Source organism: Eptatretus burgeri, chromosome 11, assembly GCF_056783735.1.
Source record: "Eptatretus burgeri isolate ZD-2024b chromosome 11, Ebu_testis_v1, whole genome shotgun sequence".
NCBI lineage: Eukaryota > Metazoa > Chordata > Myxini > Myxiniformes > Myxinidae > Eptatretus > Eptatretus burgeri.
The window spans coordinates 88,726,333-88,741,984 of NC_140971.1; the positions used below are offsets into that span (position 1 = coordinate 88,726,333).

The window sequence follows — 15,652 nt, forward strand, 5'->3', positions numbered from 1 at the left end:
ACACGGCTGAAGATGTTAAAGCGAAATAGCAAAGCCAATGGGTACGGCACGCGTCGTCGTGCCTGCACTTTGAGCGGGCCCTGCCTTTCTTCCTGGTCTCCTTTTTCTCTTAAAGATGAAAGTCCGTCCTGTCGCTTATGATTAGGGTTGATCCGAGGCAGGCCAGAGAACGGATCCAGCTGTGAGCTGGACGATGCACGAGGCAGTGTGCTGGCTCACGTGGGCCTGAACACCGCTGCTGACAAGCCTCCTTAAAGCTGGAATATGTTTCATCCAAGATGACTACATCATGGCCCGGGATCCGTTTTCAATAGCAAATAAATATGCACAAAAGCGGCAAAATAGAAATGTAAGGGTTTCGCATTACGGAGGAGGAAAGGTCGGCGCATGCCGTCTTTCTTCCGCTTCCAACGGCTGTATCTCGTTAGCCCGCTTCCTAAAGATCAGGTGCTTCTTATTTTAAATTAACTGCGGGATAAGTTGTTGCAGATTTTTATTGTCACGGAAAGGCCTTTGTTGGCAATTGTGTACACATTACTGCTCTGTACAGCCTAAGGCATTTTGAGGTTCTCTCTCTCTCTCTCTCTCTCTCTCTCTCTCTCTCTCTCTCTACATCTGTCTCTCTCTCTCTCTCTCTCTCTCTCTCTCTCTCTCTCTCTCTCTCTCTCTCTCTCTCTCTCTCTCTCTCTCTCTCTCTCTCTCTCTCTCTCTCTCTCTCTCTCTCTCTCTGTCTCTCTCTCTCTCTCTCTCTCTCCAGAACATCCTGCCCTCCCTTCTATCTGAGTCACATTCAACTTTAAGGAAACATAAATAATTTATTACCAAACATGAAAGTCAGGTACTACTTTTGCTCTGACTCCACTCTGCGTCGTTGTACGTAATAGTTTGCCTCTCGCCCTGGCTGTATGCTTTTGTTGCATTTTACACACATGTAGGAAATACATTATGTAGACATAGTGTGTTCTCGCGTGTTGTCACGGTGTATAAAGGACTCTTGCAAGGCTCCTTTCATTGTCGCTATAAATTGTGTGCTTGATAATTGTGCTTGAATTGCACTTGGGAAGTCCTGAAGGAATGGCCTTTTCTTTGTTCTTACCATCTGCTTCTAATAAACCTTTTTGACTGTGGAGAGGGGGGGGTGGGGGAGAGGGGTGACTGTTCTCGGCCCTTGGCATGGGGGTGGGCTGTATGCGTGAGTTAGAGATGTAAATAATAAGCAGCAGACCCTCTGACCTTCTATCCCTCTGTGCCTTTGCCTTGGTGCTACTCTGCCCAACACCTCCTCCCCCCCAACCCCCAATACCATGACAATAGGCTCACAGCCAACTCTTACCCCACCACAACCCTCCCCCTGGCCCCCTCCCTTTCTGCCTTCCTTTTCACATTAAGCATTGATGCAGTTTTGTGACTATAATTGTCATTGCAATTGCTGCGTTATTAACTACATCTTGATCAAAGAAAGTACGTGTGTGTCCCCATGAGAGAATTGCCTTTGACCAGGTTTTTCAATCTTTCCATATAATCTTTTCTGAGGATTTAAGAATGCAGCTGTGATGCTGGTATCACTATCTTTCTTGGTGTAATCAGGTGAAGACCCAATAGAAACCTTGCATGGCTGCACCTTCCTTAGGTTGTTTCTCTCTCTTGGTGCTGCACAACATCCCCCAAGCCCACATACCCCCTGCCAAGGCTTACTGGCAAGCTACCGCACTAGTTCGCGGCCAGGCGCCGTGAGGTGACGGCCGACAGTGATGGATGGTCTCTTGGATCAGGCATATGTGCCATGGAATCTGTTGGCCTCCGCGGCGCGAGCGTTGATGTGGTACAGTTATTGCCGAGGCGTCCGGAAGCTGTTGGGTAGAAGCGCATGATCTGAGGTAGAAGGAGTTTAATCAGAAACTTATGCTGCACACGCACACACGTGTGCACACACAAAAAAAAAATAATGAAATTGTCCCATCGAGCTCGACGACGTACAACGCGTGTTTCGTTGAGACCTTCAGATTCTCTTCCACTGTTGTTTTTCTCAATGAAAAAAACCTTCATTCTCAATGTCCTTTATACATATGCAAAAGGGTCTAAGGTTGGTTTAATTACTCTTGTTTTGCCACACACTCTATCGCTGGTGTTCTATTCCATGAAAACAACACATTGTTCCATGCACGTTCTCTTTTCTTGCAATTCCTTTCACCATTAATTTACGAGCTTGGTGATGGCAAGTAAATATCTTTACAAAAGGTTGCTTTTCTCCGCGATGGTCTTGACATCCCGTGTCTATTTCTCTCAGAGGAAAATGATTTTCTTTTTTTTTTCATTTCTTGGTTGTTCTTCGGAACTTGGTGCAGGCTGGGTCTCCAAAGATCCTTCACCTGACTGTCCCTTGGACACCGTGTGCAAGGCATCACCTGGCAAATATCCATTCGTATGCCATGATGTCTTGCTCCAACTTGCCCCCCAAATATTTCTGGAAATTGTGTTCTTTTGTTTCATGTCATCACTACCTGCTCTGTTTTCTTCCCAAACCTCTCTGTCAGGTTTACGCTCCTCCTGTGGCTACGGATGAATATAATCGGGAATCTCCGAGCTACACCAGCAAACCTCCTGTCGGCATGTTCTCGAGCCCATACTTCATGCAGGGTGAGCTTTGTACTTCACCAGGTCATCATCTCGCCGCCCTCCCTAACTTGACGCTTTTCAAATGTAGCTTGGGTCTCTGCTCTATATCGTGCCTTTCTCCAAACATGGCCAATGCCTGAAGCTCGGGCAAACGCACAGCAAAACCTGCATTTCACGAAAACTGCACTCTTGTAGTGCCGTGTCGGTCAGCTTGCGGTCACTTTTCCAGCGCTGCTCATTTTTCACAAAACTCACCACAAAATGTCTTCTGTTCCCCCTGACCAAGGGTTTTGTAAACCGCCACAGTCCTGCGATGCATCCTCCCCAAGCCTCGGGCTTTGAGCTTCTGGAATTTCCTTTCAACCGATTGCTTTGAGATTCTCGAGGGTACCCCACAATTTGTTGGCAGGATTTGTTGTTCTCATTTATTTCCCATTCTTTCCTTCATCCTTTCATCTCAATGCTAGAGTTCTTCCATGACCTGTTTCACTTTTTATAAAGTGCTTTGTGGGACAATTCAACCCAAATTTTTCATGAGACAACGGTAAAAATATGGATGGGCCTCATTGACTCGAGACGTTTCAAAGAGTTTTTGTCGCTCGAAAAAATTTACTGACCCGAGGATATTGTCTCTTAAAACGATTTTTTGTTTTCTAACTCGCTGCTTGTTTCCTCGCTGGGTGTATGGAAGAGCCGATCAAAGTCTTTGACAGACATGCGGCACTGCCTTCATCGGCTGTAGGTTTCGGTGGATGGGGTTGTGTTCACTCTGAATGAAAAGTGCTGCGTTTATTTTGCTAATTGTATTTGTTGCTTGAAAAATTGGAAATTTGCAGTTTTGCTCGTGTTTATGCCTGGTGTTGGCTTAATGGTTAGGGTAGTGGGCTTGGGATCCTAGGGTCCTGAGTTCAAATCCCGCTCAGCTGTTGAATTAACACCACGTGGGGTTGACTCTGCCTGTCATCCTTCCGAGGTCGGCAAAATGAGCGCCAGCATGCTGGTATACTGTGTCGGAGTGGCGACCCGTCCAGGATTGTTCCCAATAGCCAAGGAGACTGCTTCGGCGGCACCAACGCTCTGCACAGAGTATGGTCCTAATGGATGGATGGATGGCTCGTGTTTGAGAGGATCGGCTGACTTCGTTCACACTCTCTGCAGATGGACCTCACGGCTCCTCTGATCTTTGGGGCTCATCCAATGGCATGAGCCAGCAAAGTTACGGGGGCCTTCTGGGAGCAGCCTCAGGTCACATGACACCATCCTCAGCCTACAGCGGTCTGCATCCCCATGAGCGGCTGGTACGATGATTCATTACGATTGCTTTTCGCAATATCTTCTTGGTGAAAGGTTTGTCGTATGGATGGTAGATGTTCTCTTAACGATTTATCGTATGCCACAATCGTCAAGAAACTTTGAATCCCGATGCAGAAGCCACTGCTTAGTCCCTTACGCATCTATTTTGGCTTATTCTTAGTTTTGAAAAAAGTGACTCCGAAAGTTTGCATTGTCTTCTCTTATTCTGCACATCAGAACTCTGTGAGTGTTTGTACGTGAAATATATGACTGAAAATAAGGGCTATTAGTGCATGGTAATATGGAGTGCCGTCACCACTAATTATTGGTAGCTTTTAACTCCGCAGGTATTGCTATAGAGCGTACTGGAACATCGTGGGTGGTGGAATACAAGCAGATGGGCTTAGCCTCCTTCTCTGCTGTTGCCCTGATGATAATGATGGGGCAATTTATAAGCTTTTCATGATGTCACCATTGACAAATTGCTGTTCCTGCTTGTAGAGTAACATGGAAAAAAAAAATGCTAAAGTTGGCTTTGGCATTGTTACTGCATTTGGCACTCTCCTTACACTTGTGGTGACCTTGTCAAAGCAAAGTGTAATTCTCAAGGTGGAAGCAACATATCCGATTGTTGATGGGTGCTGAGAATATGACTGTCACGATCAGTCCCCTGTCCGACTGCCATGCGCTTTTCACTTCATTGTAGAGCTACCCCTCACACTCGCCTGCGGAACCAGGCCTCAACCTGCCGCCCATGACAACATTTCCCCACCGTGGCGCACCCGTCTCCACGAGCTATGTGTCGGCATCAACGCACACGCCTCCCATCAACAGCAGTGAAGCACTTCTGGGCGAATCTCATCCACAGCACCCCGCACACGTTCCCTCTCCTGTAGCAACCCTGCGCATCTCAGGTCGGTGATATGACCACTTGTCCACGTAGGGTTTTACTATTTGACTTGTTGGCAAATCTTAAATGCCTCTGCTGCATTTCGAAGGCTTTTTGTTTTTTTATTTTTTATTTTTGGGTTCATAATTGTGCTCCACATCTATTATTTTGTTTTAACCCAGAGTCACTCACCACCGTATTGTTAATTATGAACTGACTGTCTGGAAATCCTTTTTATTCTTCATTGGTTTTTGGTTTCATCTCTTGAGCCACCCCTGTCCCCATGCTCCCCCCCCACCCCCCTACTCCATACAAAGGATCTGAAGAAGATGATGTTGAATTTTGCATCCACAGAAGGTCGTTCCAATAAAGATCTACCCTTTTATTGTCTCTAATGTACCTAACTTAAATCGTCTGAAAATTGTGTTCTTGTGACACCAACTGTTACATGCTCATATTTCTCATACTGATGTGACAGCCTTCGTCCTTGCAGTTAAAAATATTTTTTTGATTCCACTTTTAAACATCCCATCCGTAGATATCCTTTCTTGAAAAGTTCCACAATGAGTTTGGTTTTTTTTCAATGAACATTCCACTCACCTGGTTTCAGCCAGCCACCTGGTTTCAGCCAGCCACCCTTTCTGCATGTTTCCATTCATGCCAAACCAATAAAGGTGCATCCTCTTTTTTTTTTCCACACCCCCCCCCTCCAATCTCACCAATAAATTATGGAATCAACAAGCTCTTTGTTTTCCCAACAGCATTCAGTAGCTGAAGGCCTGGATCAATAGGTCTCCCTGATCTTTTTTTTGTGTCTACAGTACATAGTCAAGGCTCGTGGAAGAGCTAGAACACAGAATGGATCAGGATGCAACATAACAAAAAGAACAGCAGGAGGAGAAGGGGGAAATGTCAAAAGCGAAGGGGAGAAAAAAAAAGAAAGGCGAGACACCATGGCCGAGGGAGAAAATGAACGGAGACTGACAACAAGGGATGCGCGGGTAAGGTTGAGGGGTAGGGGAGAATGCAGGGGTGGACAAGTGGTGGGAGGAGAGGTGGTTTTTGGTGGGTGTTGAAAGGATCATGCTTTTGGCTTGGGAATGATCTGAGATTGTGGTGACCAGCTGTCTTGAAGACCTGGAGGGAAGAATAAGATTGAAGGGGTTGTGGAAGTTGGTTCTACAGGTCGGAAAAAGAGGAACGAATGAGTGGAGGTGAGCAGTGATCCTGGATTTTTGGAGATTCACCAGATGGTGGACCGTGTGTGCCCTGCAGAAACCTGGGGGGAGGTGGACAAAGCACAGAAAGGGCAGACGGTGCAACACCAGAAAGGAGGCAGTAGAAGACAGACCACCGACCTGTCTGCAATTGCGAAGTGATAAGCCCCATGGACTTAGCTTCATCATGGGAGATTCCAATATTGCTGAAGGCCTTGCTTTCCATGGTGTCAAACTGCAAAAGATGTGATGCAGGGGAGACAACCCAGAGGCGAGATCAGTACTCCATCATGCTGAGGATGAAAGCCTTGTAGGTGAATAGGAGCTCAGGTGTGTCAAGGAAGGACGATGGAGGATGCCCAGTTGGCAACTGGCTTGCGAGGCCAACTTTGAAATGTGATTTTCCCAAGATAGATCATAGCTGAGAGTGAGACCCAAGAGTTTGACTGAACTTCTTTGAAACTTATTTTAGAGGGTTGTCAAGAAAGTAGATGGAAGGGTTTTCTGTACGGTTCTTTTGGGGGGGGGTGGGGAGGGGAGATCTGAAAGTCTGAAGAGACGACGTAGTCTTTCTCCTTCCTTTTCCCTTAAGTTTCTTTGTTGCAGGTCATCCTGAATGATTTTGCCTGTGGCTCTTGTCCTTTAACATGTGATTCATATATGTATATAGAAAATATTTCTCTTAATAATTATATATACTTGTAGAATAAAACTCTCGAAACATTATCTTGGCTTGGACTGTTGTGAAGCATCTCATATGCAGTACTTTTTGAATGTCCCTCATATATATCTCTTTATATGATGGGGTTAAGACCACCATTGTTGTCCGAATGCTATTTTGGTGTTTGAACACCATTTTTAATCAACTTCTTGTTTATCATTGGCAAATAAAATGGTCTGTCTCCTTATTCCATGATTGCCTTTGAACATTCTCTTTGCAAATATTGTTGGCATGAGCTCATTCATATACAAACAAAAAAACATGCAAATAACACATTCGATGAAAATCATGCTGGTGAAATATGTAACTCTCAAAACATCATCAAATTCATGTCTCATATTCCAATTCACTTGAAGATTGTTTTTAGATATTTTATGTCTTCTATTAGCAATGTTCTCCAGCTTCAAATAACTGCCACTCTTTCTTCACTTTGCATGGTTTTCAAGACCACAAATGTAAAAAAGGTCCAGTTAGATCTTTGTAATAACAGACAGAATATATATATATATATATATATATATATATATATATATATGTATATATATATGTATATATATATATGTATATATATATATGTATATATATATGTATATATATATATGTATATATATATATATGTATATATATATATGTATATATATATGTATATATATATATGTATATATATATGTATATATATATATATATATATATGTATATATATATATATATATATATATATATATATATACAGTGAGGAGAACAAGTATTTGATACACTGCCGATTTTGCAGGTTTTCCCACTTACAAAGCACGTTGAGGTCTGTAATTTTTATCATAGGTACACTTCAACTGTGAAAGACGGAATCCAAAACAAAGATCCTGAAAATCACATTGTATGATTTTTAAATAATTAATTTGCATTTTATTGCATGAAATAAGTATTTGATCACCTACCAACCAGTAAGAATTCCGGCTCTCACAGACCTGTTAATTTTGTCTCTAAGAAGCCCTCCCATTCTCCACTCATTACCTGTATGAACTGCACCTGTTTGAACTCGTTATCGACATAACAGACAGCTGCCCACATTCAATCAATCAGACTCCAACCTCTCCACAATGGGCAAGACCAGAGAGCTGTCTAAGAACATCAGGGACAAAATTGTAGACTTGCACAAGGCTGGGATGGGCTACAGGACAATAGGCAAGCAGCTTGGTGAGAAGGCAACAACTGTTGGCGCAATTATTAGAAAATGGAATAAGTTCAAGATAACAGTCAATCTCCCTCGGTCTGGGGCTCCATGCAAGATCTCACCTCGTGGAGCCTCAATGATCATGAGAAAGGTGAGGGATCAGCCCAGAACTACACGGCAGGACCTGGTCAATGACTTGAAGAGAGCTGGGACCACAGTATCAAAGAAAACCATAAGTAACACACTACGCCGTCATGGATTAAAATCCTGCAGCGCACGCAAGGTCCCTCTGCTCAAGCCAGCGCATGTCCAGGCCCGTCTGACGTTTGCCAATGACCATCTGGATGATTAAGAGGAGGAATGGGAGAAGGTCATGTGGTCTGATGAGACCAAAATAGAGCTTTTTGGTTTAAACTCCACTCGCCGTGTTTGGAGGAAGAAGAAGGATGAGTACAACCCCAAGAACACCATCCCAACCGTGAAGCATGTAGGTGGAAACATCATTATTTGGGGATGCTTTTCTGCAAAGGGGACAGGACAACTGCACCGTATTGAGGGGAGGATGGATGGGGCCATATATCGCGAGATCTTGGCCAACAACCACCTTCCCTCAACAAGAGCATTGAAGATGGGGCGTGGCTGGGTCTTCCAGCATGACAACGACCCGAAACACACAGCAGGGCAACGAAGGAGTGGCTCCGTAAGAAGCATCTCAAGGTCCTCGAGTGGCATCGCCCGTCTCCAGACCTGAACCCAATAGAAAATCTTTGGAGGGAGCTGAAAGTCTGTGTTGCCCAGCGACAGCCCCGAAACCTGAAGGATCTGGAGAAGATCTGTATGGAGGAGTGGGCCAAGATCCCTGCTGCAGTCTATGCAAACCTGGTTAAGAATTATAGGAAACGTCTGATCTCTGTAATTGCAAACAAAGGTTTCTGTACCAAATATCAAGTTCTGTTTTTCTGATGTATCAAATACTTATTTCATGCAATAAACTGCAAATTAATTATTTAAAAATCATACAATGTGATTTTCATGATTTTTGTTTTAGATTCCGTCTTTCACAGTTGAAGTGTACCTATGATAAAAATTACAGACCTCAACGTGCTTTGTAAGTGGGAAAACCTGCAAAATCGGCAGTGTATCAAATACTTGTTCTCCCCACTGTATGTATATATATATATATACACACACACACACACATACACACACGTGGGGTGTGCTTACATCGTGTGTAAGCATATGATACGTGTGTTCCCCATTGTCTGGGGTTGCTCACCTGCATTTGATTTTTCATTTATTTATTTTCATTATTTTTTTCATTTATTTATATTATCATTCACAGATGCTTTCCGACGGTTCTGCGATTTTTTTTTTTTTTGTCCTGGTGCATCAACTTTGATGTCCGTCGGCACACAAAATTACAGTGCTTCCCCTTTGTCTAAGATCACACCTCCTTTAAAAGAAAAAAAGACATTATTTATATTTTCATTTGTGGATGTTGTTTTACGATTCCCCCCACCCCGGTGTACTGAATCCGATATCCATCGGCACACACATTTTCACATTTCTACGTCACCGATCTTTAATATTAGACAGTCAGTGGTTCAAAATATATATATATATATATATATATATATATATATATATATATATATATATATATATATATATATATATATATATATATATATATATATATATATATATATATATATATATATATATATATATATATATATAATGTCTGCAACTGCATGGGACTCAAGTCTATGAGATTGGTTAGGAGCACTTTGTCACGCTCCACATATTTTGGCCGACATCCCTACCCGAAGGCACTTGCCTTCAGGTTTTTTTTGGTTTGCATTGGTGGGAACATTCATCTGGGTGGCAGACAAGCTTTTGTTTCTTTGCAGATTATGCGGTTTTACTTTGTGAGACATAATCTGCAGCTGATGCTCATCATTACAGCCAGAGGTTGCTAAAATCATGACATATATATATATATATATATATATATATATATATATATATATATATATATATATATATATATATATATATTATACACACACATACATACATATATACTTGTGGGGTTTTCTTACCCATTACATGCAATAATGAACCGTGCCGCTTCTTCTCATCAGACATAATAAATAACGGCAGTTGCAGCATGACCTCCAATTGTCTCGGGTTACTCACCTGCAGTGAGCACAACAAGGCTGCACTTATTTTCGGATAATTTCATTTCCGGATGCTTTCCGACGGTTTTGTGATTTTTCCTGATGTATTGGCTTTGATGACCGTCGGAACGCAAAATTTCAGCTTTTACATCACCCAGAAGGTACCGAACATTCATATTAGTCAGAGATTCAGTGATTGGTAAGAATGAGCTTTATATTTTAGATATATGAGAGAGGAAAATCTGATCGACAATTTGGGGTTTTTTTTTGTTTTTGCTTTACAGGAAGCAAGAACAACACCGGAGTATCATCACAAACGGGTGACGCATTGGGAAAGGCCTTGGCATCTGTAAGTCACTTACTGTGCCCTTTTCCGATGTTTTATTTGCCTACAAAAGTATTTGTTGATTGTGTTTTTATCCATACAAGCAAATGTACCTGTTTGCCATCCAGGAGATAAGGATAAAGAATGAGATCGAAACAAGTGATACGTATATTGATGTATACTTCACAGTGTGGTTACCCTCAAAAAGGTCCACCAAATAGGGTGTCACACCCATTTATCTTTGTGCCTTTTCTCTGGCTCTGTGCCTTGTTCGGATTGCAAGACTTTTGTCCACTATTGGCACCTTCGTTCATTCAACGTTGTTGTTTATTACCTCCACCACAGAAGGTGAAGGAGGTTTTGTTTTCACACCTTTCTGTCTGTTTGTCTGTTTTTTGTATGCAGGATATCTCAAAAATTATGTACGGATTCGGATGAAATTTTGTGGACAGGTTCGGTGTGTGACAAGGACAAATTGCTTAGATTTTAGTGACGATCCGGATCCAGATCCGACGACTAGAGTTTTTTCAGTGATTCTTCACCATTGAGAGATGGGGCGAAAATGATATATAACACGATATCTCAAAAAGTTGTGAAGAGATTCGGATGAAACCTGGTGGATAGGTTGGGTGTGTGACCACGACAAATTGTTTGATTTGGGCAAAGATCCGAATGCGGATCTGGATATGATAATTATTTAATTCTGAAGTGATTCTTCACCATTGAGAGAAAGGGCGAAAAACGATATAGTACTGTGTAGTATGGTATTTCAAAAATGTATTGGGCCCGATATGTTCTCTTGGATCAGGCATTACGTGGCAGAGGTATGCGCTCTACCGAGTGCTCTTCTAGTTCTCTCTGTTGCTTTGAGACTTTATACAGCTGCATATTACACTCTCCTGACTTTCAGTGACAGCTTTAACTGTCATCATGAACATTCCCCAAGGAATTATGATGCCAACTTACATACAACACCTGCCACTCCCCACCTCCCTCCAAGTTGAATCAAGAGCGGCGAAAAGCTAGAGTATGGACCTTAATTTGACATTTGTACATTCAAACTTGCCAAACTCTCATAAATCTCAACATCTTAAGCACTTTAACAATTCACCTGCATTTATTTTAAATGGGTTTAACGATACGCATTTTGTTTAATTGAACTCTGCAGGAGACCTTGTGGGTTTGATTGCTTGCCAAAAGCACAAGGAAGCATTGAGCAATCAACTGTCGGCAACAATCCCTCTCTGTTTCAAAGTTGCTGTTTATGATTACTTTGGGATTCAAAATATGTTGCCTTTGGCGATAAATATTGGGATAAAGTGCATTTTAAGTGCTGGTTTATCAACAACTTCATTCCTAACTTAAGGATTTTACTTTTCGTCTGTTCTTGGATTCATGTATTTTTTGTGCAAACTTAAATTGTTTAATTCAAAAAGTTGTTTCCCCAACGCATCGCAACCTATATATTCATACAAATGCCTTAAAATGAGTTTGAGACTCAGGCTAACACATCTGGAAAACATTGAGCCAATAATTCTTCGTTACTCTGGCATTTCACATCTTGTTTCTTCGCCAAAATAGATAATAATCTTGGTGTTCTTGCCGTTCCTTCTCATCAAAGTCAAGTCATTTCCTTTCGTCATATTTTGGTGATGCTTCTAAATAATATTAACATAAATTTGCAAATGGGTCTTCATGCCGATCGCAAAATGATGGCACACATCCGTTGTGATATCCTGGTGTATATCTGCAGATGGCTTTCAGAATCCTTGGCTAACTTTTTCATTTCTTGTCCAAACGATGCCTCGCTGAGTCGTACCAACCGCTTGGATTGTCCTGGTCGTTTGGGCCGCAATCCAGACTCTTTTCCATGAAGGATAAAGCAAAACCATTTGCACCATAATTCAGTTTGGGAGATTTGACTTTCAACACTTTTTTTTCTCTCTCCCCCCTCCTATGTGCATGGCCTTTGCGTTCTTGGCTCTCGAGGGGAAAAAAGATGAAACTGGGTGTGCAAGCAATGCCTTTGATGTGCTGTTTGCGCCACGATTCGAGCGTGGCCACTTTCCAAAGCATTTTTTAGAGTGACAAGAGAGGGGTTTAGGCTACAATCCATGGAAGCAGCATTCAGTGACCTGTGGCATCATGTTGAACATTTTTGTCCACACAGCAATCACTTGTGGGGGGGGAGGAGGTGAAACTTGTACCAAAACACAGAGTACTGTTGACCAAAACTCTGCCCTGTGTTCAGGTCTTTTACTTGTCGGATCCTCCGGCAGTGGCTTAGAGCTCCGCAGGGTCTGCAGAACCTGCTTCTAGGCTTTGGGAGGAGACATGAAAGGAACTGAGCAGCCTGTTTGAATTTGCTGCCCTTTTTGCTTGGCTGCCCCTGGGAGAAAGACGCCTCCCATGTCACCCCCTTTCCAATTTTGGGGCCTGTTTGGAACAAGGTTCTGCATTTACTCAAGGCCCAGCGAGTGTGTCCCAGCAAAAAGCTGATAAATATTGACCCTTTTTGCTCCTTATTAAATTTGGCTGCCCGGCTGCTGTGTGTAATATATCGGATAAGTATTTTTGGGGTACATTTGTCTTGCTTGAAATGGAAAAGGCTGTCCAGGGAGCTAAATGAACATCCGTCATATAAGGCAACGCAATTTTCCTTGCTGACGACGCCAATATTTTTGCTTTTGAAGAGCTGAAGCTGCAGTTGTAATGGATAAGTGACGTGGATGTAATGCAGGTACTGATGTAACACGCTAAGCAATGAGGAATCATTTACTGTCCGTATTTATTCATTAAGGTAAGTCTGCTATTCATTGGCCGATGCGTGCTTTAGCAATTTAAACGTGCAAGTTAGGACGCTGTTCGTAATTTTCCTGCACACGGATTCCTTTCATTTCTGAATTTTACATTGTGACAACTTTGTTTCGCATTGCTTTTATTATTATTATTATTACAATTATGACTATTATTATTACATCCACCACCTAAGGTGGAAGGAGGTTATGTTTTCACCCCTGTCTTTGTTTGTGTATGAGCACGATATCTCAAAAAGTTATGGACAGATTCGGACGAAAATTGGGGGGAGGGGCAGGTTGGGTGTGTGACAAGGACAAATTGATTCAATTTTCGTGAAGATCCGAATTTGGATGCTCGTTGTTTTTTGTTTTTTTAAGTAAGCCTTCACCATTGAGAGTTGGGGTTAAAAACGATATCTAGCATAATATTTCAAACAATTATGGATGGATTCTGGCAAAATTTGGTGGAGGAGTAGTTAGGTGACAACAAGAAGCTGATTCGATTTTGGTTAAGGTCCTGATGCAGATCTGGCCTATCAGTGGGATACAACATGTAAACTGTTTAGCCTGGCAGAGGTATGCGCCCTCCCGCGTTGTTATTATTATTATTGTTTCTATTATTATTACTATTCAGTCACTTTCTGTATTCTCTGATGTTTGCCTTTTTGTTCGTGAGAATCAGCAGTACATTTCGTTTGATTGTTTTGGGTTTTTTTTTTTCTTTAACTGAGCTACTTCGGTGGCATTCACCCAAAGTATCAAAACCCTTCTTTTGATAGCTCCCATCTCGTACAAAAGAGTGCTAAAGACATAATTATTTGTCGGCGTTAACAAATTTCTAGCACCGACGTTTCCATGGAGTCGGGCTCTGCATTCATTCTGCAGCGGCGACCGTTGTGCGTTTGTCGCGCTTTCTCAAACTATCACCATTAATCATCTCCGGCGAGCCACAATGATGCCTCCCATCTGTTCCTGTAAAAACACTGCTTGGTGAGAGGGATGCTTTTGTTGAAGTCTTCCCTCACTCTGCCCTTTTTATTTTGCATTATACATATTTTTTGCAGTCACCATAAGTGCAGAGCAGTTTTTCAAGCCGTTTGTACTGTTTACTGATAATGGAAGAGCACAGGGTCGCTGCAGACCCAGTTAGCATTGCCAATGTGTCCATCGTCTACCCAAGGCCCCCCGATGTTGATAAACCTTCCGCATGCAACTGAATACCACGCAGCCTTCGGTTGCTGTGTCGAGCTATGCTTGATTTTTATTTTATCCACAAATACCATTGAACTCGATTTGGCTTAGTCGTGTTTCGTGGCATTTTCCAATTCCCCATCTGGTTTTGAACCAAGCTAGAACAAAGCATTTATAAACAAACCATTCAAGTGTGTTTCTGGCAAACAATTCAGTTTTATGACGCTCTTTATTGTTGTAATAAACCTATTTTGAATATCATTGCTTTCTGGGATTCAAATTTAACTTTCGGGTGCAATTTTTTTTCCTTATTTGATTTTTTTTATTTTTTTTATTTTGTGCCATGCGTTATTTTGAAATGAAGAAGCAGATTAAATTGACATACCTGCATTTGAATTGGCTTTTCTTGTCAAACTTTTCATTTGGCCTGGTTTTGATTGCATTTTGTCATCACAAAGGCCTCCTATTAAAATGTCTTTAACAGTTCAATCTTTTTCAAACATAATTGTAATTTATTGTCACATTTAAAAGAGTAACCATTGTGTGTGCGTACGCGCACTATAAGAGAAATGTCTGTCTGACTGTCTGACTGTCTGTCTGTCACCATGTTTCTCAGAGATGGCCAAACTGACCTTAGTCAAACTTTCAGAGGTTCATGTTCGAGTGCCCGGGAGTGTTTTAGGCAAAGTAAATTTTTAAATAAAAGTTGGATTTTTTTGTGGAGGGGCGGGGGGGGGGTTAATCGCTCTTTCGTGCCTCAGACTTTATAGCTATGTGAAAGGTAATATGAAATGATCCCCGACCCAATTCCTTTGTGGGGTTAGGGAAGTGTTTGAGGCCACTACAAAAAAAAATTGGAAAAAAAATCAAAATTTGATTTCTTCATAATTCCAGCAGGATTACAATGGCACTGGGCAACGCCAGGTACCCCTGTTAGTATTGTACATATAAACTGGAATATATATATATATATATATATATATATATATATATATATATATATATATATATATATATATATATATATATATATATATATATATATATATCTTGCTCAGTAGTTGTATAATACAATACATATTCACTTTTACTTGTATCCATGAGGATTTAAATTTCATGTATTATCTGAAGAACACGACGTGCTTGTTAAAGCCTACATTTGTATTGAAAATGTAACTCATGGTCATATTAAATTACCCATATATCAAAAACGATCCTGAGGATAATGTGTGCAAACTTTCCACTTCT

General features: G+C 41.6%; 1 protein-coding gene across 7 annotated transcripts in view; it reads left to right on the top strand.

Moving 5' to 3' along the window:
- The window catches only part of TCF12 (transcription factor 12), a 359,298-nt gene that overhangs the window by 245,906 nt on the left and 97,740 nt on the right, over positions 1 to 15,652 (top strand). For all 7 annotated transcript variants that reach the window (XM_085847283.1, XM_085847284.1, XM_085847281.1 and 4 more), the window contains 4 exons: positions 2,535 to 2,637; positions 3,775 to 3,914; positions 4,616 to 4,823; positions 10,375 to 10,439. In XM_085847283.1, coding sequence (XP_085703409.1) covers positions 2,535 to 2,637; positions 3,775 to 3,914; positions 4,616 to 4,823; positions 10,375 to 10,439 — 516 coding nt within the window. The remainder of the gene's footprint in view (positions 1 to 2,534; positions 2,638 to 3,774; positions 3,915 to 4,615; positions 4,824 to 10,374; positions 10,440 to 15,652) is intronic.